Genomic DNA, 27,272 nt, shown 5'->3' on the forward strand with positions numbered 1-27,272 from the left:
AATTGCGTGTGTGAAGAAACTGATAACATTATATGGAAATTATCACCAGCATGTTAAAGAAATTACATAATGGATATTTTCCAGTTTCAAGGACAGCTGTGGGAAATTGATGTAGAAAACATTGGAAATTGGAAATCACAAAAAAGCAAGAGAAAAAAAAAATCATGTTTTAAAAATGAAAAATATGGGAAAGAAGTACTTCAAAGAATTCCAAGTTCTCCTAGTTGTCTGTTAACTGTATTGGCATACATGCCTAGAGATACACATGTATCTAAACACTGCAATGAAGAAAATGTCAGGCGTTTATTTCGTCTTCACAAAATCATCTCAGTTTTAGCTTTTGGAATGACTTATCAGGGAGGTTTACATCATTCTGCATCACAAAGAACAGAAGACAGACACTGCTTCAGACTAACACTTTAATCAGAAGTTTTGTTTTTAAATGTAAATTACAATCACTAATACACCTGCAAGTGCTTACCACATTTGTTCAACTAAGTATTGTATGTACGCATATACAGCATAGGTCAGTGTAAAACAATCACAGTACTTCTTAGTGCAATCTGCAAAAGGAGAAAGATCTTGGACCCACTTCGTGGAAATAAATATCAAGTGACAAAAAAAGATTCAGCAATTTTAGTTATGTATATTCAATGAAGTTCATGCATGCGCAAGAGTAAAAAGATTTAGAGCTCTTCCTTGTAATAGCCAAGTTTTGCTAGTGACATCTCTCTTCTCAGCTGCATAACTTCCCAGAACATCTGATCCACTAAAAAAGACAGAAATACCATTAAACATACTGAATTCATATTTTATTTCAACTGATGTATACAGGCTGCCTCACTGTACATCAGTTTAGGGGAACTTCAGTAGTAACAAACATCTAGTAAAGCCAGAATTAATATGTATGAGGGCTATCTGTGCTTGGTTGTGACAAAATCTGTTAAAGTATTTATTTTAAAAAAATCTAAATGATGGTCCTATAAAAAATTCCCCAAGTTTTAGATTATTTCTTTCTAAATTGGGGAACAAAAATACATCAGTACTTCTCATCAGCTTCAATTAATTGCAGTTTCTCATTTTAATTGCCCTGTCCCTTGACTCATTTTCTGGAAAATTAAAAGACTACAATAAGAAAACAGTAGAACTTGTTGGATAAGATTTGTTTTATCACAGAATCTGTAATTTTCTTATAATTTTTCCATTTGTAATCTTTATTCCTCCCTCTTTTTCTGCCAGTAATCTGCCAGCAACAATAAACTGGGGGGGGAAAAGATCTTTTTATTTCATCTGTATTTTGCTAAACTTGATGAGCCTAGTGCATACCTTAAGCTTCTAGATGCCATAGCAATACAAAGCAAAATTATTGAGTATATAATCATTCAAGACAAAAATAATTTCCATGCAGTCAAGCTCATGATGTAGAATGGCTACAAAGATTATTAACCTGAGCAACAAGTACAAGGTCTTCCCTACCGTATTTCAAAAACCACTTTTACAAAAAGTGACCTGTCTCAAAAATTATATGGTGCATGAGTAGAAACACATATAAGGTATTATGCAGACAAGTACCATGAATGCCTACATTCTTGTAAAGGTACTGTTGAAACATTTACATAAAGCTACAAATGCAAATTCTATGTTTTTCATGGTAAAGATGACAATTGAGCTGAAACACCAAACTCAAGGTTTTTTCAAAACTTCTTGTGAAGAATAAATAATTCTGATAGTGCTGAAAATATTTCATTATTCGATGGAAAAAATATTAACTTAACTTCTTTATCTCAATAGCAAAGTAAACAACGTTTAGTTGAAACTATATAGGTCCTTCTGGTCAAAGTAAAAGCCTTTTAACTATAAACCAAATTAAAACTTAAATAACACATTTTCAAGTGTTATTGATAACACATCTTCTGCAATGCTAGTAAATCAGTAAAAATTACCACCATCTGAAGGTTTTATTAAACATAATTTAGTGTATGAAATAGGTGAATTTCTGGTGAATTCCATGAAAATAATTCCCTTTGACAAGGAAAGTTAACAGCATTATTTTTTTGTAAGGAACTGTCTCTCTATCACCTCAGGAGTCCTTCAGGTTAGAAATGGAAACAAAAGATTTGAGTGTAGCTAAAATGCTGAGCTCTTGAAATTGGGAAACATCAGAAAAGATGACAACAGGTGAGGTAGATCAAAGTGGGGCTAATTCTAGCCAAATTCTGGATGAAGCAAATCCACACAGACTCAAAGACTGGAAGAATGAAAAGCACAGACATCCACAAACATTACAATGCTGTTTTACTCTACTTTCAAAAATGCAACTGAACTTAAAAAAATTGAATTTTAAAAGTGAAAGCAATTTTTTTAATTAACTATTGACACAGGGCTAATGACACTTTTTCCGCTATCTGTGCTTAGCAAATCCAGGAGCCTAAGTGATATGGTCTGTTTCAAAAAACCTCGGACTGAAGGCTGTTGGGCAATATTCTTTGACCTGGACAGGAAATACAATTAAATCAATTGTGTACATTTTAAACACAATCAAATCATCATAATTTTCTTTTACAGTGATAAACAGGTAAAATAGTCTTGCAAATGAAGACCAATAAATACAACTCCAACATGCAATATATTTTCAAATTCCAGAATTAAGTAACTACGTGTACAGTGCGTACATTTTCATAACCATCTTCTTTTATATGGACATATTGAAACTGAATAGCACAGTTAATCAAATTTCCAAATTACTGCGTGAACAGTTTAAATAGACAGTTGTTGGATATGCTATTCTGACAGGAACAAAGCGACCGGGTAACAATAGTGGGGAAAAAAACCCACAGCCTGAAGCAATGGCAGTAAAAAACACATTTCCCTTTTGGGGTGGGGGGTAATCAAGCCTTACATTTATAACCAGAGCCCTAATCAAGAGACTTTGCCATGCCACAGCAATTACCGAGACCTCATTTCTCAGCTGCACTCAGATGAATGATTACAGTATGGTTTCCTGTTTATTTTTTTACAGTTTAATGCAAAATATTGTCATCCTTGCCAGTTCTTCCTGAAAGACAGTCTGACCAGAACGGATGTCTGAATTCTCAATGCACAAAATGAGAAGACGCACCAAAACACCAAGTGAAAGAAGAAAAAATGGCCCAGATCAAACCAAACTGAAGTTTTTTTGGTCTAAAATATCTCCATATTCTGTGAAAGAGACTTGATTTTTGAATACTGTGTGGAAAAACTGTGACTAACTCCTCTCATTACAGAATTTTTCATAACATTTCTTACTGAATAACGTAAGGGGTTTTTAGATGGACTAAAAATCACTGCTTTTTAATTTGTTGTTGTTAAAAAAAACAACTTTATTGGAGGGTGGAATATCACCAAATTCTCGTAATTACGACTACCAACAAACGGCTTTCCTGTAATGTCAGGTCACTGCTGTTGTGCACAGATCACAAGTTTTAGGCACATGCACTATGTAAGTTTCTATTTATATATGCCAAATACAATTTCCTACTCACCATCTTGCTGCTTCAACAGTCCTTGCTGGATGTATCGAATATACGTAAAGAAGTTACACACAGAAGTGATCTGAACCCATATAAAAATAATGGTGGTCAATATCATTTTGTATAATGGTGTGGAAAAAATAACTAAATAACTACTACTCAAAGTGAAATCACAGTAAATCTACTTACCCTGTAACGACAGAAAGGAGAAATGTAGTAATAACTGCTTGAATCTCCTAATTTGATTCTATGTTTGCATGACTTACTTTGTCCACTGAGAGCACATTTCCTACAAAATATAAAGTTTGCATGATTTAATAAACAAATCTGACATTAATGTCTAAACTCCTGCATATGTTTAGGGTGTTAATGTAATTGCTTCATATTGGCGCAGATACTCGAGTCTCTGCCTTCATTTTACAAGCTGCAATTATTACATTATGCTGTCAATTATTTTAGTTCCACAAGGACCAATTTTGTTTCAATACTGGTGCATCGTGATGCACTTCTGATTTTTAAAACTTTCTTCAGCTCTGGTCACGTACTTCCATATTCACTACTTCAAGTTGGCTTGACAACTCTGGAACAGTGGGATTTCTTTAATTAACTCTTCATATGTAAAATAAACATTGTTTAAATTATCAGTTGATGCCAACATTTAAACAGATTTTTTAAAAATTCTGCTTGATGTTGCATTTCATCATAAAAATATATCAGCCCTACAGAACAGCAGTCAATTCTCTGAAGCCTCTCAGATGCGTTCTAAGGCCAGCTTTGCATTTATGCGCAAACGAAATCATATTTTACACTCAGAGTATAAAATAATCTGGGACAAAGGAAAACAGGCTGTCTGGCAATAATTCTTTCCATTACCATTACAAAAAGCAATGGTAAAATAATCAAATTTACTTATTCTGGTGTATTGCAAGTATGGCATATTCAGGAACAAGGAAAGGTCAGTAGTCGCCACGAATTCTTCCCAAAAAAACAATTCAGGAAAAGGCAAAGAATTTTTAAAAATTTCCTCCAACATTTGTTAGAAAAAGAAGGTTTGAATGTCTTGAAGAAACTGCTATTAACACAATCTTAATAAATGTAAATAAAATGGGAATCTGATTTATTTGGAATTTCTACATTGCAGCATCTCAGATGAACTGGGTTGTCATGGCATCCACTGTTTCATTGATTTTAAAAGCTGCTGGCTCTTCTCCCATTTCTACCTCACAAAATTAGGGAGTCTAAGAACAAGCAGCCTTTCGAAAGTGAAACAAAAATTACTAAGCTTCTGTGGTTCTAAACTGGCTCAGAGGCCCTTTTAAATAGCCTGCAGCTGATCCACAGAACCGTGTAAGACAGGAAAAAATGGAAGAGTGTATACGATTTTCCACAGCAATTTATGAGGACTGACAGCAGTCCATTGATCTAAGAAATCTTACAGTAGCTGAAGCAAGCTGATTGCAATTTCAGTCAAGCTTTTGTGAGAAGACAGACTTTCCATGCTGGAAAATAAAGCCTTTTTTTCCTTCTGGCTATAGAATTACCTTCTATATGTTATCTTCCATCACACCAGGTTAAATGCTGGCATGACAGTTACTACTAATGACTCAGTTCTGCGCTGTACAGCACACATGCAGCTTAGCACTTTGTTCCCCACGGGGACAATTATTCGAATCCTGTGGGGAAACCCAGCTGTCTTTCGTTAAGGCAGCACTTACTACACACCATCACAGGCACCATTCAATAACTTCTGTATATCAAGAACCTTTCTTCACTATTATCACAGCTCTCCGCCCTCTGCTCCTTATTTTGCTGTTGGGCTATTACCCGCTTTTTTATGCATCTGTTCTCCCATCCACCAGGCAATTGTACAACAAAATAATTCCTTTAAAAACATTACTCTAGTTTTTGTTATTTATTTACAATTTGTCTATATTACATTACCTATTTAAGAACAGGGTTTCAATAAAAATAGTGCTTTGCACTGTATAAAAATAAAAAATGTGAAACCTACTCTGATTCAGTGAAAACTGGAACACCTGTTTCTCATTCGGTGCCAGTAATGATATATAAGGCAAAGCACATTTGCTGTCAAATTACACTTAAATACTGCATATTCCTTACCTATTACTTATCTCCAAGCAATACCACAAGTTTTTGTCGCTACATGACAGCGTGAAAAGGGAGAAAGGAGTACGCCTGGCCTTTTGATACACCTAAAGTAACTAAATTACAGTTTGTGCATTGTCATCTCAAAACGTTAATCTATACCTAGCCAACTATTTAAGGATTACATAAGTTCTAATTAAAAATGTACCTTACACTGGAGAAAATAGGTTAAAAATCTCATTAAACTTCTGAATGATGCAATTGAGTCTCCTGTTTTTGAGTAAATATTTCATCATGCCAAGACATAGGGAAGCTGCTTGAACCACAATGATTTTAAATCAATTTGCCAATTGCTTTTTAATGACGCGACTTGTTTCAGTAGCTTCTGGCTGTCCAGATTCTCTATGGTATTCATGGAACGCAGCTCACAGTGGTCTATCTTGGACTTGAAATCACCACCCCTTGAGTAGCTCCATTATTGGTGGTGGGCCCTTCTGATGAGGGGCTGTTACAGCTCAAAGAGCATGTTTTCTAGTGACAGGAGTAAGCTGAAGAATATATGCATGCCTGAAATTTTGTAGGCTAGGTCATAAAACACAATTTTCATTTTATACAGCTTCTTTAAAGAGAAAGTAAAAAATTCTGAAATGTGTTAAATGTATTTTCTCTTCCACTCAAAACCAGAGGAAAAACAAGAACTAAAAACCAATAGCGATGAGAAAGGAAAAAAAAAAAAAATCTTAAGAGCCAGATGAAAACATTTTGATGCAAGCTTTCTATCAGAAAATTGAGCTCTGTCAAATATTAGAGAGAATTGTCAACTTGTCCAAAAGATCTCCAGCAGAAAAGTCAAGGCTTTTTCAAGATTTGGAAGGCTCCAGATTAACACTGACCTTGCTTGCTTAACCCTGACATACACTAAAGCACACTACAAATCCCCTCCTTCTCCTCCACATCCATCAAAGCCCCAGTGCCTCAGGCAAGTCCTTCCCACCTAACTTAAATGTCTGTATCAGTACCTGACAAGTCTTGCTTCAGATTCCTCTAGGACCACTCCAAAATTTATAAAATAACCTTCCTGTCATTCAAGCAAACTTCCTGCTTTAGGTTCAAACTCACCTTCACCTTCATTCCCGCTTCATGACATTCCTCCTGCTCAAATTCAGAGGATTTACTCTATATCAGCTACCTTTGTCAGTGTGCTATGTATGTCCTAAATTTCTTATGCCACAAATACTCCAGATGTCCGATAGTCAGCCTGTACTACTTCAATACCTATTTCTTTCATGATGCTTTCCAGGTGAGAGCCCCTAGTTCAAAAGCATCTATTTTAAGTATCAGGATGGTCTTCTCCAAAGAAGTGAATGTTACTTTTGTGGTCAATGCATCATAAGTGAAGTAAACAGCTCTCCCAAAAGGGAATTTGTCTTAAAGGTTTGTTTTATATTAGTCTTTTTTAAAGTTTAATTTATTAGTTGCTTACTTTCCGCATAAAATTTTGTAACGGCAATCTTGAAGTCTTAGATTTTAGGAAATAAAGGTTAAGATACACAAATTTGACTGAGGTGATCAGTTGACAGCAGTTCTCAATCCAAGAGTTATCTCAAATGAGTCAAGATTCACCCTCTGTCTGTTAGCTTAACATACTTTGGTCCCCCACATTCAACTGCAGAAGCTTTCACAAATCGAACAGGTTGCAAGCCAACAGGTTCAATGCTCAGAGTGTTGTTTTCAACAGCTTCCAGAACAGCTGAGGCCAACTGCAAGAGAAATTTAGAAAGCAGTTAAAAACAGCTCTGCGTTATCCATTGCCTCAAAGCAGTGACATATTTCTTCTTCTGTAAAGTTAGGAACACCAAAAAAAAACCAACTCACCAAAGAGAAATTCAATTACAAATGAGATTTTGCTTTCATCGTGAGCAAGAGGTCCCGTTTCCAGGCTTCCGTTTAAATTCTGCCCTCCAAATAACCCTGCCCTCCCTGAGGCAATATAACTGCCTTTACAACCGGGAATGTAGTCAAGCATGTTTAAAATGCTAACTGTATTTTCAGTTATTCCTCACAAGCCCAAATAGCATATACATTTGTACATGCAGTGTTCTTGTCAGAGACTGGATACGGCACAAACTTCATTTAAAAAAATTGCTCTAATTTTATTGTGTTCTGTGGAAACACAAAATGATGCAGCAGGTTTCCTTATCTTGCAAAAAACAAGTAAATATTATGTCACTGTTTTTCAGCCAAAGATAGCTTTAGAAAGGTTTTCAAACGAGTAAGACTGAGTAACATATAGAAAAGCCAACATAATATATAGAAAAGCCAGTTGCAACTTTCAAACAGTAGTCTAGTTAAAACATCTTCGTGAAACAAAGTGCAACTTTGCTCAGGCTTTTTATGTTAATTCTTTATAAACACACAATCATAAGACACTAGAAATATGCTCATTTTGCTTGATTGGACTCAACGCTTGCCCAAGACTACTGTTCAAGTATGGACAAGTAATAGCCATTACTTGATTTAAAAGAAGGTGCAATTTATGTTATTAGTGAAATAATTCTGTGCAAAGGTTCCTTCCTACTGAGTAACGATATTTTTCTATTGCACTTTGAATATTTTAAAAACAGAATGTTACTATTAAAGTAGTTCATATGAAATACTCTTTCTCTGCCATCTCCCAAAAGCAAAACACTATACATATACACAAGAGGCTACTGAGAGTTAATGTAATACTTCAACCACTCAGATAACTGCATTTCCAATTATTCAAAAACACAATACATGTGTAGTTTATTGTTTGGTTTAACTGCACATTAGTTTATCGATATTGACATGAAAACTGAAGTTGGTCACTATGCACAGCATCTGGAAACAATAACTGATAACTGACAAGTGCTAGAAGCCTCATTCTTTCCTTACGAGGAAATACAAATCTACAGTAATTATATCACCACTGAAGCAGAAAAAACCAAAACGAAGTTGCTGCGAAAGACAACAGGATGGCCTACTTACACATACTGCAGAAGCAATTTAATCTCCATAGTAACCAAGTAAACTTTTTAATGGGAGAGGTTCCTATGATGCTGTACACCAACCATAATGAACTGGTATACAATTAACTAAAAGATCGTGCATGCTTATGGCCAGCAAGTAACAGTAGATGAAAAGCATGGGAAAAGAACATGACACACATGAAAACAACAGATAAACATTATTTAGAAAATACAGCATTTTCCCTGTGAGATGTTTACTTTTATTGGGAAAAAACCTATCAAGTCTGAGGGCTCTAAAATTTGTTATTCTTAGTTTAATAAAGATCTAAGAATATGGTCCTTTTGCCCTAGAGACTGATATCACAGCTACAGCCTGTAAATGCTGCTTAAGAACGAAAACTAAGTAAAGCAGCTGGAGCTGGAATCAGTTCCACGTTATTCCCAGGATGGGTAAAACTGCAGTCTTTCCTCTGTATGGGAGAGTGTGTGGGAATAAAACAAGGGAAAAAAAGTCTCATAATTCGTTTCATCTAAAACCATATTCCCAAACTGCCCCTGTTGAATCATATCAAATCCCAAAGTCTAATTCTTGTAACTCAAACCTCTCTTCAAGAAAACACCCAGACTGTGCTTGCAGCCTGCTCTGATTGATATGAGAGAAAACTGGTCCACAAAATTAAATATATTGGTCTCTACTGCCCCCTGTATAAACAAGAGACAGTGACAGGACACTATTTCTACAAAACAGTATCTTTGAAATATCAGGAAAAAACCCACCATACATTCCTACAAACATCAGATTCTGCCAGAGAGGAGTAACATCTGAAGGAGTAGACCTAAAAAGGCCATATCTGGAATAGCATAAATGAAATAGTGAAGAAAAAACGATCATTTCAATACTCCAGACTAAACTTCAGCACTTCACTGTAAACTGTCACACTCTAATGAAACAGAAATGGTTAAACTTCACATGAAAACATTTTTAATACAGCCTATTGGCTTCATGTAACATATTTATGGGAAAAGCGTCAGTGACCATATTTAGACTATTTCCATTACCTCACTTTTTGAGAAGGTTAAACATGGAAAAATATCTTCCCGATAAATTTTGTCCAAGAAAGGACATGTTCTGTCCATAGTAGGCTCATCCTTCCAAGATCTGAATTCATTGTACAAAGATAGGTCAGCCTAGAACATACACAAAGATTCATATATTTTAGTACTGCAATTATCACACTAGCGTCTATCATTTGCAAATATCCACAGGTAAATAATGAGCATTAAAACTAAATGCTTTCCACTGCACTGTGAAAGAATGCTATCGTGCCCCAGCTATGAACACCTTCTTAAATCCACTTTCCTAAGACTGTAAATATAAGCAAATCAAAACATATCATTTTCAAGACACAGAGGTAATGCATTCACTGGTCACCACAACACCAGGGGCAAGCTAATTACCTCTCCCCAATTTCCTAAGCTTCTAGGATAGCTTTGAAAAACTTAACTGATTGCTTAACAGAAAAAAGCCAAAAAATAATTTTCTTCTTGATGTATCTTCATTACAGTATTTTAGTCCATCTCCACTTCTGCGAGTTACAGAAAAGCAGAGAAATCTAAAGAAAACAACTGCAATCCTAGACATCTTATATGTTCACCCTGCATCTGAATATAACACACTGCTATCCAAACACTAAAAGAAAATAGACATTTAACATACTAAATATATTAACACAGGAAAACAGGAATTCAATATACAAATCAATTAAAACTATACTCTTATTCTTAATTTTTCACCTTTATGCCCAAGCTCTCTCCTACACCATGCTACAACAGGAAGGCAAGGATATTCACTGGGCATGATTTATGAGCCTGCTCCCCCACAGCTCCTCTAGTCAATGGAGACATACCAAAACAATCCATTAAATCACACTAGCAGTAAGCATGCTCTGTGTTAGGAAGAGATGGTTTTATCTGCTTTGAAAACACCTTGTTTTGTCATCTCCATGCTGAGATCAGTTTAGTAGTGGGAAGGCACCTATCCAGTCTGGCGTTCAGGAGACTGGTACTAGATCGCTATTAAAATCCATGTTTGCGTTATGGGACAGCCTGTCCCACGGGCTGGCAACCCACCAACAGCTGGAGCACACTGAGGTACTCCCAGAGCACATCATCTGGTTTAGGGTTACTTGAGAAGGATCCTGTTCACGGGCACCAACACTGCTCCAAGACATGAACCAAGCAGAGTGGGGATGAGTGCTTCCAACACATACTCCTAATCCAACATCAAAGACTAATGGCAGTCCCCAACGGGATATGCAACGCCATCCTGCTCCTCAGATGCAACACCATCCTCAGACTGGTTTTGACATTCTGCTGAAACAGACTTCAGCACCTTTCCCCTCCAACTGGTTGTCAAATCCCTTTCTTGTACTATAGCAGACCTATACTCCTAAAACCCAAACCTAAAGCTATACGAAGGGATGTACGCTGCACGCCAAAGATAAGCCAGGATGTGATTTTAAAATTTTGTAATAATAAAAACAAATAATATAGATGAGATAATGAAAGAGGGAAAATAATGTATGCTAAAAATTTAAATAATTTATTTTTAATCCTATTAAAAAGATTGGTACACTGCTGTCCTGGATTCAGCTGGGATAGAGTTAATTTTCACAAGAAGCTGGGAAGGGGCACAGCCAGGACAGCTGACCCAAACTTGCCAAGGGGATATTGGATACCGTATGATGTCATGCTCAGTATATAACTGGGGGAGCTGGCCGGGGGGAGGAGGCATCGCAGCTTGGGAACGGGCTGAGCATCAGGTTCCGGGTGGTGAGCAATTGCATTGTGCATCACTTGCTTTATACATTCTTTTATTAATATTATTATTATTACTTCTTCTCTCCTTGTGTTGTCCTATTAAACTGTCCTTATCTCAGTCCATGAGGTTTTGCCTTTTTCTTCAGATTCTCCTCCCCATCACACCAGGGGGGCGGGGAGGAATGAGCAAGCAGCCGTGTGGTGCTTAGTTGCCAGCTGGGCTTAAACCACAACAACTGCTTTGAACCAACCTCCTTCAGTCTTTTGTTCTTTCCCTATGCATTACCCCTTCTCTGAGCTCCCAGCACTTCGCCATTCTTTTACATATATATTTTGGGGAGTTCTTGTGGGTTTTTTTTTCTTGAAAAAGAACCTACAAAAATTAGACTGCCAAATTTGTTCTCCATTAGAGCTACTTGCCTTACACTCATGTACAATCAGGAACAACCATCTTAATTAAGCTAGTCCATAAATGTTCTGGTTGCTAAGCCACCAACCTCATTGCGCAAATGAAATTCAATAGGTGTAACTTGCTCCCTAAAGGAACATTTCCCATACCTTAAAACCCATCTGAGGTCTGGCTTTAAAATGAATACAATCAAGAGATATCAGCAGAAAAAAAAAAAGCCATTTTTGATTTGTACTATATGATTCTAAAAATTATGATGCATTTCTTAACTTGGTTATTTTCTAGATTTAACTCAATTTCCCCCAAACCTGCAATTTATAAAGAAGCTGCCTTGAAAAAACTGCTCAGTGAGCATAGTTTGATGCTCTTCCTTTCCAATCTACGCTTACATGTGTATCTCCTCCCTGCCTTTACTTGCATTTTCACTAGATCAAAGTTTTGATTACCTGCAATTAAATATACATCCAATTATAATAATAATTCTAGTTAAATTTTTAATGTTTTCATTTTACAGTAAAACACAACATCAGAGAAACATGTCAGCTCTTGGAACAACACTGATGCATTTATCAGCATTTACGCTGAGTGGATGCTACCTGCCTGCCTAAGATCCAGGCAGCTATTCAAGTTGCCTAAATCCTGTTAATATCTAAACTAATTAGACATGTCTGCTTATCCTAGAGATTACTCCCACATGCTAGGAAGTATTTCTCTGCGATGTTGGCACCTTTCTGGCTCCACTGCAATTTAGGGTAGACAGCCAGCCACTCTAACTCTGTCCACATTCCACAAAGAAACCTGACAGCTGACGTGTATTTACACCCAGCTCCATCAAACATCTCGAAATGCAAAGCTCTGGGTGGTAGACTCTCCGTAAGGGTCCAAAGCTATATTCCCCACATCACAAGGCCACTACATACCCCTGAGCAAGGGTACTCTCAGCCCTCTTTTTGAAGCAGAGTCACTCAAAATCAGAAGAACGACATGCAAAGGGTAACCTCAGTTGCAAGAACACTTAGCAAGGAGGTGGCAGACTAGGGTTTCAGACCCAGCTCCCAGAAATGCAAAAACATCTACCTTAGACCAACAATAAACAAAAGCAGTAAACAAAACCACAAAGCATTGGATAACAAAAGCAGTAGGGAAGGCTTGTCTCCTCTGCTTAAAATAATGTCCTAACCACCATGCCAGAGGCAGTCTTGCTTTCTTCACCCCATGTTGCACTCCATTAAATACTCCTGCTCAGAAGAGAGACAGAAGGACTCAAGTCCCAGTGAGTTGAAAATCCGTGTGTTTCTTACCGATTCCCTGGGCTGTCACTGGAAGAAACAGTCACCTGTATTGAGCAGCCTCAATCAGCCTCAAAGTGTCTCCTTACGCAGCCAACAAAAAGGAGACTGAACTAAAGAAAAATGTCAGGCAAACTGGACTTTCTGCAGCACAGCCTTCACATTCACCACTTTCTCTCCACAAGAAATTGAGGCAAAACAGATTTTTCTCCTCTCTCACTCTTGCCCGACACTTAAAAATTTCATTGAGTCATGACCTCAGTGTGATGCTTACAAAGTAACTGGATTCCATCCCAGCTCTCCCCTTTTCTGAAGGGCAACAAGGATTCAATTTTAATAAGGAAAACATCCTGGATACCACTGAAAGTGGGCAGGCAAGATGTAAAACTTTTTTTTTTTTTTGAAGGCCGAGTATGAATAAGAAACTGGAAAATACCTTTATTTTCTAGATTTATAGTAAAAAGGTGTATAGTATAAATGCACTTAATGATGAATGGCAAAACAAAGTATAAAAATAGCCACTGTGAATCACATTAAAGATCCAGTTAGCCTGTTACCCCTCTGACAATGGCCAGCAGTCACAGAGCTGGCTGCAGAGCAGTACGAGAGGAAAGACAGTGATGTGTCTTCATTTCACAGCCTCTCGACTTCTAGCAATCTGTAGTTAAAGAAGTTTCCTAAGCCAAATGTCATATCTGTCTTCTATATACCTTGACAGGCTTTTGTCACTTTGCATGACTACATTTTGAACACATTTATATTTTTAATCTTGCTACCTCGTGACAATGAGTTGTAAAGTTTCATTATGTACTGACTGAAAATTATTTTCCCTTTAGCTTCCAGAGTTTTCTTATGGCAAGAAATCATTAATATTTGTTCACCATTCATCTTCCCCATTTCACCTGTGATTGTATAGATCTTTGTTCTACCTCAAGTGTGTGCGTCTACACAGAAATACTTCCATAGGTTTGACCATTTATGTCACACTTCCTCATATTTTCATTATGTCCTTTCTGAGATGAAGATATCATAGCTGCATGCATAGACACACATATTTACTACATGTTTATACAGCAGTATAATGCTTTTTCTTTTGCTATTTATTCCTTTCCTAACAACTCCTAAGGCTCTGTGGGTCTTGGATGATCACTGAGCACTGAGATGGTGTTTTCAGAGAATTATCCACAAGTACACTACTTTTTTTTTCCAGCACAATGTAGCTATTTCTAAGTCCACAACCACATGTCTGCTAGAGCTGCATTTTTTCCCTGGATGCCTCATTTCTCATTTATTGATTTTGAATTTCATCTGTTGTTCTACTAACCACTCAATATCATAAGATCCTTCTCAACTTTTCGGTCATTTTTTGCTACTAACATTCCAAGGACTCGAGTACCAACCTGTCGCCTCATTATTTCCCCATTTTCAACTACATGAGTAGATAAAAAAAAAAAAAATCACAGGCCTCTCTGGGACTCCAGTGGCAACTCTCCTCCTGTTCTCTAATAAATCATAGATTCCGTCTTTTCCCTGGCCTGTTTCACCCATTACTGATCTATAAAATGACTCTTCCTCTTTTCTATGACAGTTTATGAAACGTTTATGAAAGTTTATGAGCTTTCGGTGATGGACTTTGTAAAAAGCCACCAGGACTTATCATTCAGTTATACTGTATTTTTCTTTTTTTTTAATTCTCATCTTAAGATTTGAAATATTGGATTTAATAATTTAATCTCATCTTCCCTTAATGATTTAAAGGTAAACACGACTTGGAAAAATCACCACCTATTGGTATGTAAGAAAAATTTTCTTTCATTAATGAAAAATATCTCTAAAATAGTCAGTATTACATGACAATTTAATATATACTAGATTTACTGTGAGTAAAACAAAACAATAAAGCCAGCTTATCAGCAAAAAGAGGACAATCCTTGTACTGTTACCTCTTTACAGTCTTTTACAATTGGCTGCATCATGGTAAGGTCCTGATGACTGCCACCCATAGCACTGCTTGTACTCTTGTTTCTTGCATGGCCTTTCTTAAAAGGAGTTTTTCCACTAGACTGAAACTCCTTAGTTGGAGATGTCGGTGAAGTAGACAGTACTAGTGTTTTCAATGCTGCTACTTCAGCCTGGAGGACATCAATCTTGGGGGGGGATAAAGTCATTAACAAACAAAAATACTGTATTAGGCTATTAATATGTTAAATCATTTAACAAAATTTCCAGTTATCTTGGTTCAAATCAAGACTTGATCTTCCAACAGTACTAACACACAGATGCCTATGCAATTGCATACTGTAGTAACACTGGCTTCCTATGCACCTTGCTAGCTGATATGATGCTGAAACATCAGCTGCGTCCATAAGTGTTAGCTAAGAATATGCAAAGGCGACACAAAACGACTTAGTATATATTTTAATAATGTATACAGGTAATGCTCTATTTACATCTTTATGATTCACACTTTAGATTTATAACCATGTCAAAAGACAAAGCAAGCAAGTTGGAAAAAACTCACCTTTCCTTGTGCTTCTTTTAACTGTTTTTCTGCTGCAGCTTGTTTGACATTAGCTTCTTTAACCATTTTGTGTGCTTCCTATAAAAAATGTTTAGCTAGGGTAAATGCTTCACACAAATTTGCAAGATCCAGCAAAAAAACCTAAGGACATACTTTTGCTTCATGGAGACTACTTGTGAACAGTAAGTTGTGCAACAGTCTGAAATTAAAGTTACATACCAAAAAATACCTACAAATCTATCATTTGGATTCATCAATGGCCCACCAAGTTTCTTCTCCTTGGTCCTGAGCCCAGATTCAGAAATTCAGCAACTCCAACCACCCCCCTCCAGCAGGAACAATACCTGTCATGAACGCCAGGCTCCAGTCATGCTTCGGTGGCTGACAAGTCAAGTTCCTTGACCCCCAAGAGAAAGACTCAACCAGTAGCAACAAAAGCAACATGGGCACAGTAGCACATTCAAAAGAACTTCTCCCTTCTTCTAGCCAGAATAACCAGTTTTAGTCAACTGTAAATTTCTGCATGAAGGAACCGGTCAAACAACTATGAAGTCTAAATTCTTACCATGAATAAAACAGACAAAGCAACAGCTTAAAAATAGTTTGTGGATTAATAAACATTTCTTAAGTAGAACAGAAAAAGCACTAAAAACCAATCCAAGTAAAGAAACAAGGCTAAGCCTATAAAGAGGAAAGCATAAAAGGACTGGGGATTTTTTAAACATCCTTTTACCTCATACCTCTAAGCCTTTTGTCTGCATAATGTATTTGTTTAGGCTCTGATCCAGCAATTTGCACCTATGATCAAATTACTGTTCTTACTTGGTACTTACTGAAGGCAACAAAGAATGAAAGATCAGGGCCACCGACTAAATTACTTGGGATAGGATCCTTCTTATATCTGTAAAGCGCCTAGCACATATCTGGACGCTATATAAATAAAACGAAAAAGTTCATACATCATCATACCAAAAGATCTGGCTCCCACTGGCATACAATACAGCTGTATAATATGAGTTTGTAAAATTCTCTTAAGTAACAACAGACACATGCAGGAATGGGAACATACACATTTATACAATGTGTACAAATACATTTAACATTGACCATGCAGTTTCTGCTTAGTGATGCACCTTTGAAAGCAAAGCATGTTACAGTGCTATTACAGTGTAATAATGTAATATACACACCCAGCTGTGCAAAACAAGTCCCAATCCTCCATTGGGATGCATTAATATAAGCTCTAGCATATCCACTTATATGGTCACTGAAATTAGTGGGATTCAGAATAGAACGTGAATTCAAAGACTGTAGATCCCAGTGCAAAAAAATCAACAAACCTCAACACTGTGTTTTGTTAGGGCCTCAGTGAAACCAAATCACAAAAGAAAACTCAACTGACATGCCCACAACAGTTCTGAATTAAAACTCAAACAATTATTACTAATATGCTGTAATTCAAACATAGCTTTAACAAATTGATACATTGTTCTAAGTTATGAAGGGTCATTAATATACAATTTCACTGATAATTTTATTTTTATTCTTCTACAGTTAAAATACCTGCTCAACATTTTCCTCCCCTCCAATATACACAAGTATTTATGCTAAACAGTACCTTTCCAGTCTCCCATTTATTCTCTACACACAGGAACTGCTTAGTATTTTAAGTAACTTTGCCCTATCGGGATGATGAAATAAAATGCATTGCCAACCCTCAGAGCAGTTTGTAATTTCATTTTTGAATGTCAGTACTTTCAAGGTCTTAATAGCACTTTTATACCAATACAACATCATAGGTTTAAATACTGCTTCTAAAACATACCTAATGTTGTATCTTCATGCAAATGTTGAAAACCAATACTCACAATTTGGTAAACATATAAATCATCTCCAGATTATGAAATTTATTCTGACAGCTACAGGTATCACAATTTAGCCTCTAGGCATTCCTATTATATTCCTATGATAAAATGAGAACTGATCCTGCTTCAAGTATGGATTTAAGATTTTTTTTCTGTGCAATACAAGCTCACAATCTTTGCTGGCACTACTGCCTTTTTCTCAAATGAAAAGGTCCCACTTAAAGTTCAGACTTTGCACTTGGTAACTAGGTTCCACCCCGGTGCATCACTCAGTATTAATGTTTCTTTTCAAGTTTGTGGGAGTAGCATGCTGCCAGACCCAAAATTCAAAAGCTGAGAGCATGGTTAAGTTATGTACTTGCTACCTCCATTGATCTGGAACTACGTTATTTTTTTATTTAGTCACCATGGCAACCCCAAATTTAGCTCTTATCTAGATAGCCTTGTTGTCAGACAGAGAAGCTGTCTCAAAATAGTTATGCCAAAAAATAAGCCTAAATAGTTTTAAGCTTTCTGATATATTTTCCTTATTTTCTTCTTTTCGTGTCTAGGCAGACTGACAAACTCAACAAGGTCTCTTTCATCTAAGTGAAAAGTCTACTGCTTGCTCTTAAGCCTCTACTTCAACACACCCAGGTCTTCAGGACACAAATCCCTTCATAAGCTTATTGCAGAAAAATTCAGCATACAATATACTGATTCTACATAAAACATCTGGCTCAGCTTCCTTTAAGTATATCACATCGAAGACTCCAACAAACCTCAAACAGACTAGCTGTAAGTTCTTCCAATTCCTGTCCAAGTTGATCTCGCACTTTAGAAAGCCTTTCACATTCTTCATCTTTTAACTTCAGCTCCTATGGAAAATTGAAAGTTATTTATTCTGACTTAGAGTAGTAATTTGGCCTTTTAAAGCTAATACCACAGAGAGGGGGGAGAAAAAGAAAAAAAAAATCAGAGGAACATAAAACCTTTGCTAAACAAAGCCTTTCAAAATATTAATCTTAACACTAGAAGAAATTAAATTAATGCTGTACATACATAGCTATTTCTTCCTGCTATACGGAAATACACCAAGCTAATCTAAAGTACCTCTAAGCTAGACATCAGCATTTCCAAAATACTCTGAAGTAAAAAAAGCTTTTTTCGTGAACATATAGAAGACTAAAGTCACTTAAAATATAGATCAAATTAATTATTGGGACAGACAGAATACCAGTTCTGTTTACTCATTCCTTAACAGACACTTAAAGAAAGTAATCCTTTAAAAACAAACAAACAAAAAGCTTTGTCTCAAGACAATCCCCAATTCTAAAAGAATCTTAAAACACATTTTACTATAAAGTCTCCTGCATATCTCCTTACAACTAATACAATTCCAAAATCATACTGTAATTACATCCTTGCTCTTGTTTATGCAGATATAGAAATCAAATTAAAGCAACTTAATGAAATTCAAAATGTTATTTGTCTACACCACTAAAATTTGAGTGAAGAAGGCCTGACCATACCACTTTTACAGTAAGATTTTAACACAGATTTGGCAGTATAAGGGTAACACATGCCCAATCTCATCTGTACTGTCCCAAGTCTGAGGGAAAAGCGGGGTAATTTGCAGAGAAGTTGTCCTGGTTTCAGCTGGGATAGAGTTCATTTTCTTCCTAGTAATTGGTATAGTGCAGTGTTTTGGATTTAGTAGGAGAATGATGTTGATAACACACTGATGTTTTTAGTTGTTGCTAAGTAGTGTTTATACTAAGTCAAGCATTTTTCAACTTCTCATGCTCAGCCAGCAAGAAGGCTGGAGGGGCACAAGAAGCTGGGAGGGGACACAGCCAGGACAGCTGACCCAAACTGGCCAAAGAGCTATTCCATACCATATGATGTCATGCCCAGTATATAAACTGGAGGGAGTTGGCTGGGAGGGGCAGATCGCTGCTTAGGAACTAACTGGGCATCAGTCAGTGAGTGGTAAGCAATTGCATTGTGCATCACTTGTTTTGTATATTCTAATTCTTCTAGTATTATTATTGTCATATTATCATTATTTTTCCTTCCTTTCTGTCCTATTAAACTGTCTTTATCTCAGCCCACGAGGTTGGGGTTTTTTTTCGATTCTCTCCCCCATCCCACTGGGTGGGGGGAGTGAGCAAGGGGCTGTGTGGTGCTTAGTTGCTGGCTGGGGTTAAACCACAGCAGAAGTACAAAAAATTTGACAAGGAATTTGAAAGAAGAGTTCCTCTCCCCTTCCCCAACCATTAAACCCTGAAATCTCTTGCAAGAAAGAGAAGGATGGAGAGAAAAAGTAAGGGAAAGAAAAGCAGCAGACAGCCCATTCTGACCCTTCAAGCATTTTTTTTGGCCATAACTCCCCTCCCATCCCCATCTAGTTCTTCCTCCTCTTCTTTTCCCCCTGCCAAGCTAGCTATTACACTACCATCGCTCCTGAAATGCGGGACCCAAGCCTGTCACTGACATGTTAAAGACTCCAAACACAATTTAACAATTATTTGCTTTGAAAACCTCCAGAAACCAGTAAAGAAAATAGCTGCTTTCAGAAAACTCTGGGAGGCCAGTCACTACAGAGTCATAAAAAGGCCCAAATGGCAGGCTCCCTTGTGTTTCTGGGAGGTGGTTAGTATTTCTCCCAAAGTCCACATGATTGAGTAATGTTGTACACAATGATGTGGGAAACTACATCTTGCCTTGCAGCATGCTCATAGTAGGTCTTGCTCTCAATTTCTGCAGTGAAACTGGCAACAGATTTTCCTCTAAGGTGAAGCGTCCTGTTTGACTTCAGCTCCTAAATTCGACAAGTGTTTAAGGACTGTTCTAGACTCATTTAATATCAAAGGCATTATTTCTCCCTTCTTTTATTTGGTTTTAACTTTGGACATTTTGATTGATTTTTAGTCTAGTTTGTTTGCCATTTTGATTTTTTGCTTTCCATATGCAATCTTAACTATTTTGAAAGGTACCACTTAAATGATGGGTTTTTTCCAAACACAGTATTTCTCAAATATTACTCAACTCTTACTTACTAGCTACTATTCTGCACACAGCGGCCTATCTCAAAAAAAAAAAAAAAAGCAGGAAAATAGCTACAGATGGAGGGAAAAGAAGGAATAAGTAATATAAAAAGCCAAAGAGGAAAAAAAAAAAACTGTAAAAAAGAAGAGGTTAAAAAAAGGAAACAAAATTTAATTAATTTAGTGTTGGTTTAAAGTATTTCCCATATAAAGTATGGTTCTTAACAAGGAAATGAAAGATTCTGATGCAAAATGCTTAAAGGTCAAGTTTCATGTGTTCCTATAAATGCAGAGAATACACCAATACATTTCCTTTGGTTTACTTCACTGATTTGTAAGGAAAATGCTACATACATATCAATACATCTTAAAAGGAGGTTATATTAACATTCAGGTCAAGAGTTATGAAACTCACAATGAAGGTAGAACTTAGAAGGTAGAAAGGTTCACTTTTGGGCTACCACTATCAATACGCTATTTTAGGTAAGATGGTTACAGTTTTCCCCGCAACTGGAAAGATTAGGGGGTTTTAGATTAAAATTTAGGCAGACAAGTAAAGCTACTTAATGAAAACAAAAAGGAGACAACACCAGGCAGTCTACTACACATGGCTGCTTAGCTAGAGTTGTCAAACACTGGGCAAGTTTTACATCACATGATTCAGGAGGAGCATAATAACACATTATTTTGCCGAATAAGTTTAATAGCTCAGGTTTTTTAAGCAGGGCAGAAATAAAGAGCGCCCAAAGCAAAAAGCTGAGCAGTTAGTAGAAACATTACTACTGCCTGTGTCTTAAAGGCATTACTGGAGACTTCCCAGCCATACACAATATAGAGGCAGAAAAGACAACTGTGTGTGCTAGACTAACCATTCATGCTGCAGTCCTTCCCACACCACTGTTCTGAAAAAGTAACTACATGAAGAAGATGAACTATTATAAAGAACACACAGTTATCGAAGTAGGTAATAAAAAAATTTCAACTTCCATGGAAAAACACCTTAAAGTTTAAAAAAAATCCTATATCAAAGAGTTGTATTATTGCTTATTTCACTTTGATCTTCACAAACAGGCTACAAGGTGGGTCTTTAGAAAGAACCAGTGAGATAAGGAATGCAAATTACTGCTTCAAAACCATTCATATTTTAAATTCTAGAAAGTAGATCATCCTGCATCTAGTTCAGCAATTTAACCAAGTCAGAATTAGATGCAGAAGGCCAAGGAAAGAACAAAGATTTTCTACAGATATCACCTAAAATCAGAACTGTGGGATACTGCTGAATTCTGAAGTTGTCAAAAAAGTTTGTATTTATATTAGAATACATTTCTATTTGACTGGTCTTCACTCAGCACCCAAGTTAAACAAGCTACATAAAAATTAGTTCATTGCAACCACATTTACAAGGGTGTTTAACGTGAGAGAAGGCCCAGAGTATCTTTTCAGGGATAAGAGCATTTCACAAACTATTGAATTATCATCTTATGGCGTGGGTGAAGATGCTTCTGTTTTGCCTGCATGTAGCCTTCTACTAGCCTGAGAAAATTTCTATGCCTACGATACACTATAACAGCATCAGTCAGAGGTGTGGAAACTGAAAACTTTCATCACTCAAAGACAGCAAGGAACTGCTAAAACACCTTCAGAGCGCCAACCCATCTTTAACAATCACAAGCCAGTGGCCTTACAATTCAACTGCAATTTTGTTTTAGAAAAGCTTGAAAGCATACTCTTCAGTGGAGTTCTGGGATGGTATATTATTCTGGAGCATCCTCATTTTTATTGTTTGTTAACTTATAAGCAAATGGCAACAGAAATTGAAAAATGCTGAATGTACCGTGTAGTACTACTGGAATTCCTGGGTAGTTATTGTGAATCTATTTATTCATTAATCCATGCAGAGTTTTAAAGCATCATGTTTTACTGTGGAAAAAAAGAGATTTAACCACCACTGTTAGTCTGCACAGAAACACCGTAATAATGGCAATAGCCTCTGTTACACTGGATTCTTTGACAATACAGGCAGAACAATGGAAAAAAAATCTGCTTCAAATTCTGTATCAACACACAAGATCTGAAGACAAGAGATCAAATTGTAACACTCTGTTTCTGAGATGAAGAATGCATACAGAAATTGAGGCCTTTGAAAGAAAAATCTAGATCTGAGGATCAGGTTCTTAAACTACATTGAAATTTACAATACCGCATTCTATACTGTCACTTCTTTCACAAGAATCACTGTATCACTGTGGAAAAAACTCTCCATTTCACTCTACTAGGGAAATATCAGTAATTCAGATTTCTACTACAAAAAGTCAAACACGGTTTTACTTGTTACCAACAAGCCTACAGGTCTTACTGTAAAGACCACAGGAAGCATGGAATCCATTCTCAAACCAAATACAGTACTTGCAACCAACTTCTCTGGTAGACTGCTCTTTCAAGGGAGCTGTGACAGCTGATAATTTCAACACTCCAAGAGAAAACATATCAACACAAAAACCTAAGTTTCCCTCTGCAGTCAGGGATGACATCATTATATCGACAGTCTGATTGATGAGGAAATAACTTCAAGGCCAAATCACACAAAAATTCAAGGAAAACATGACTATCAACTGCCACAGCTTAGCAACTACAAGCAAACTATCCAAAATACATGCAATGTGCTGGTTAATTAAGATAAAAAGCAAACAAAAGGTATTCCTTTGCAAGGACTCCACTAAACTTGCACGTCAAGAAATACCATATATCAAAATACCATCGCTATTCTCTCAGATGTTATCTACATGTAGTTGATCTACCTTCAGTAACCACAGTGACACAGCCCAATCCAAACATGGCAGAAAAAATGCAAATGCATAGAGACATGAGGAGATAAGGTCCCAGGCATTGAATCAACTAAGCCTTTTAACACCCTCTCAATTTTCTTGATGCTGCTTTAAAAGGGTAGCAAAACAAGGAGACAGGTTCAGATCATCAAAAGCAAGGGCTCTTCAGCTCCACTTTACAGAATATAGCCAGAAATTAAGTCTTGAGTGAAAAAATAAGCAAAAGTCACCTGGATGGTCTCAACAAAGAGTGAAAAATCTATGTCATTTTAAGTAACGTGGGCATTTTAAGGCAAATGTCCAATCTTATATGCTCCATTAGTATAGAATGATGCCTTGTTGTCACCTCTGACCTAACATATCTCCCAGTCTTATGACATGATTTGGTGCTGCAACCGATCTAGACTGAAGTAGAAAATATAGGTCCTCTCATCAGGAAACAAATTTTTGAAAGACTTTTTTAACAATTTTGCCAGCAATGCTGTTCATTTTGAGAAGTGAAGTCTGTAGTCTTAAGAAATACAAGGCATACACAAAGGAGAAAAAAAGACTAATTCTTTATTCTACTCCTGAATAATTTCTTCAAAAACCATACTTAAATGTCTAGCAATTACACGCCATACATATATTCTCTAATATAAAAAACAGAGTACATTAAGAAAAAAATTGCACTCCAAGCAGAGACATGAAAAAAAATTAGATAGTGGATCTCTAAGCTTCAAAATTCCTATTTCCTTTCTGATCACAACTGCAACAAATTCAAATCAATCTTTAATGCATATTACAACAGCATACAGTTTGGGTACGAAATTTGGAACAAGTTTTATGTTCCAAAATGGAACATGAAAAATTTTCCACGTGGAAAAATGCAAGATAGCAAATTTGTGTTTACTTTGTTCACTCCTGGAAAGTCTGTAGTCTGTAAGGTTCCCAGGCTCAATGAGCTCACAAAATTGAGAAAAATGAGAATTACAGTTTGCACTTCACTGTTCCTAATAAACAGCACAGAGACTTACAGAGAATTTAAAACCATTATGCAAAAAACAACCAGCTATACACAGGCACTACCTATTAATTATATCCCTACAGATTTTTTTAAACCAAGTACTCATCGACAAAAGTGAATATACTTGGAAATAAAAGTTTAAAGACTGCATGACATACTGAATATCACAGAGTGGACACAGCCCTATGTGAACAGCCATGATTTTTGGAAGAAAGCAATCGGAGATGAATTAGGGACAGAAAAAACTAGTCCTTATACAAGAAGTGGAAGAAAGTAGATATTAGGGAAGGAATAGGGTTTATTGTTGTACAGTCTGTAAAGACTCCTGCTATGACTCCTGTGTTACTTAGCAATTCTGAAACAGTGCAAGTTTAAGAAGACAAGCAGACAAAATAAGTTATCTATCCAGTATAACACTGGTAAGAATCAACCTGATGGGTTGAGAATTAGCAAGAACTTTGACATCAACAGTTTCAAGTTAGTGTTGAATCGCTTTTGTTAAGACGACCCAAAGGGTTTGAAAATACATAACATGCAGTTAGTATGTCCTAGCAGCCTTAATGCCATTTCTTAAAAACAACCTTAACAAATTTCGGAGTGAAATAGGAAACATTTCAATCTTTAAGAGACAAAGTGGTATACACTGGAATAAGATTTTCAGATAATTCCAAGGTAACAGTAGCAGATTTGAGTTGTGGTTTTCAAGTACGTTAGCTGTACTTTGGTATACTGTCAGGAGCTGGAAGAACTTTTCTAAAGTTTAAACTTTAATTTGTTCTTACTTTCTACGGTTCCAAGGTTAACTGCTAGGATTATATATTCACATGCAAGGTCCTCAAACTTAGCTCAGGTTAATGTTTCCTTTCAGTGGTCAAATGCTAAGCAAACAAACACATTAGCAAAGGAAGCAACTACTCAGCAATAAAACAATCAACAGAGGAAGTGATGTCAGAATCCATATTTAAGATTCACATTAACAAGGGCAAATGCAACTATGACAGAAACAATGACTACATTCAACAAGATGAGGTAACAAACAGAGGACAACAAGTTCAAACACAAGATAAGATGAGCTTAAATCTAAACAAGAATGGAATCACGTAGAGGAGAGGAAAGGGCACAGATACAAATAGCACAAAATCTACTCGAAAGTTTAAGCACAGAGGGATGTTAAAATGATAAATAATGGCTTTGCATTTATATAGCACCATCCATCCAAACAAGACAAAGCGCTTTACAAATATTAATGAATTGAGCTACAGTGTCTTCAAAAGGTATCCATATTCAATTTGAAGTGTGGTGTAACAGTACTCTAAAGAACACCAGTGACACCTTTATTGCTTCTTTCCTATGCAGGCATTCCCCTATGAAACATCACAAGTATCCTTGTTCTAAAGCATTTCTATATTCCATGACACATGCTACACTTTTATACTCCAGGAGAAAGAAGACTCGAGAGGTATATAATCAGCATCTACAAATACTTATACAGTAACAATGGAATGACAGAAAATTACTCCTATTCTCAAATGTCAGAAGGAAGGAATGGTCTACATTTCAAAGAAAAAGCGTGTCTAACCAGATATTGCAGTAAAAGCTTTCTATGGCTAAGTAACAGCAGCACTAGAAAAAAACATTGTCAAGGAACAATTCTAAGACATTAGCACTGCACACATTCAGAAAACTTTACGTAAAACAATTACAACCTAATAATTCTATAAGAAATTAGTAAACTCAGACTGCACCTTCTGGCCCATCTATCATTCTGCAATATTAAAACTACTTTGAAGAGAGAAAAAGCGGGAGGAGACAAGACAACGAGCCTTACCCTCTGAGCTTTTGCAAGTTCTTCTTTCAATCGTTCGTAGCCCTTTTCTCTTACTTCCAGTACAGATGGACTCCGTAAGTGAGATAAACTGTCTGTACTCAACCCAAAAATATCTTCATTTCCTTCAGCAACATCTGCTACTGTAGCACCCTGCAAAAACTCTCTCTCTACGTTATTGCTCTCCTTTCTGGAATTATTGTGATTGAATGACCCACCCTGGGGTCCAGAGGTAGAACAAAGTACTGCGTCGGTAACATTGATGCTGTAAAGAGAGTGATATAGTTTTTATTTATAGAATACATTAAGAAGAAATATTTTAGAAGTGGCAGTAGTGGTACTGAATGTACCATTATGGACAAAATTTAGTATTACAACATTGTAAGTAATATTAAAATTTTATCTTTAGTAAAGCAAACAGTTTATATGCCAACAAACATCAGCAATTTAAATAAAAAGACACACAGAACTTACCTGACACCTGATACTTCTCCACAATTCAGTTGTCTGGGAGATGAATAAACAGGTTGTGTGGGAAGGTCAGAAACATTTAACGCATTGGGTTGGATTGGTGTGGAGGACACAACGGAAGGATGCGGTCGGTAGATAACACCGGGTGAGGTAGTTTGTTCCTGAGTACCTGGCTCATTGACTCCAAGAAGATCTGGTGTAGTAGGCGAAGCGAGGTTCACTTCATGAAAGCCTTCCAAGGGGTCACTGGCCATAATAAAAGCCTCATCATATGAAACCCTGAATTAAATAATCACATTATCAGAATGCAAACAGGAAATATTTAATTATATCTGACAACTATTTGAATTAAAAAAGCACTCAGACAAGTATGTTCAGAATATTTCATGATATAATGGAAACTGTGGACCAATCTTGCAAAAGCATGAACTTCAACCACCAAAAGTGTTTTTTCCACACATTGGACTGTTGAGTCCAGAAGATCTAATAGCAGACTCCACATCTAAATGGGATGACAAAATCAAGAACACACTCTATATCATAAAACAAAGTCATCTTTAATACAGCCTAGAGCTGTTTTGTATCAAAACACAAATATATTAGATTC

General features: G+C 36.5%; 1 protein-coding gene across 2 annotated transcripts; it reads right to left on the minus strand.

Annotated features, from left to right (window-relative positions):
• Positions 1-362: 362 nt before the first annotated feature.
• RAB3IP (RAB3A interacting protein) lies at positions 363-26,937 on the minus strand. Of its 2 annotated transcripts, XM_050898728.1 has the most exons (10): positions 26,669-26,937; positions 26,198-26,459; positions 18,271-18,366; positions 15,645-15,722; positions 15,067-15,270; positions 9,665-9,793; positions 7,263-7,375; positions 3,699-3,798; positions 3,522-3,591; positions 363-769 (listed from the first exon to the last, which is right to left on the minus strand). In XM_050898728.1, the coding sequence occupies exons 1-10, from the start codon at positions 26,917-26,919 to the stop codon at positions 687-689; spliced, it is 1,386 nt and encodes a 461-aa protein (XP_050754685.1). In that variant the 5' UTR covers positions 26,920-26,937; the 3' UTR covers positions 363-686. The 2 variants fall into 2 exon arrangements, with proteins under 2 accessions (XP_050754685.1, XP_050754676.1); XM_050898719.1 differs by lacking the exon at positions 3,522-3,591 and having other exon boundaries at positions 26,669-26,936.
• Positions 26,938-27,272: the final 335 nt, after the last annotated feature.

The sequence above is a fragment of the Gymnogyps californianus genome, chromosome 1, assembly GCF_018139145.2.
Source record: "Gymnogyps californianus isolate 813 chromosome 1, ASM1813914v2, whole genome shotgun sequence".
Lineage (NCBI taxonomy): Eukaryota > Metazoa > Chordata > Aves > Accipitriformes > Cathartidae > Gymnogyps > Gymnogyps californianus.

What these genes read in the sequence shown, in the direction of transcription:
- RAB3IP (XM_050898728.1), bottom strand. Translation starts at nt 26,919, where the DNA reads ATGGCCAGTGACCCCTTGGAAGGCTTTCATGAAGTGAACCTCGCTTCG. An exon ending in TTGTAAAAGACTGTAAAGAG is followed by an intron (nt 9,794 to 15,066) that starts GTAACAGTACAA and finishes TGTATGTTCTAG; the next exon opens with GCTGACCTATCTTTGTACAA. An exon ending in GTTGAATGTGGGGGACCAAA is followed by an intron (nt 3,799 to 7,262) that starts GTATGTTAAGCT and finishes TATATTTTGTAG; the next exon opens with GAAATGTGCTCTCAGTGGAC.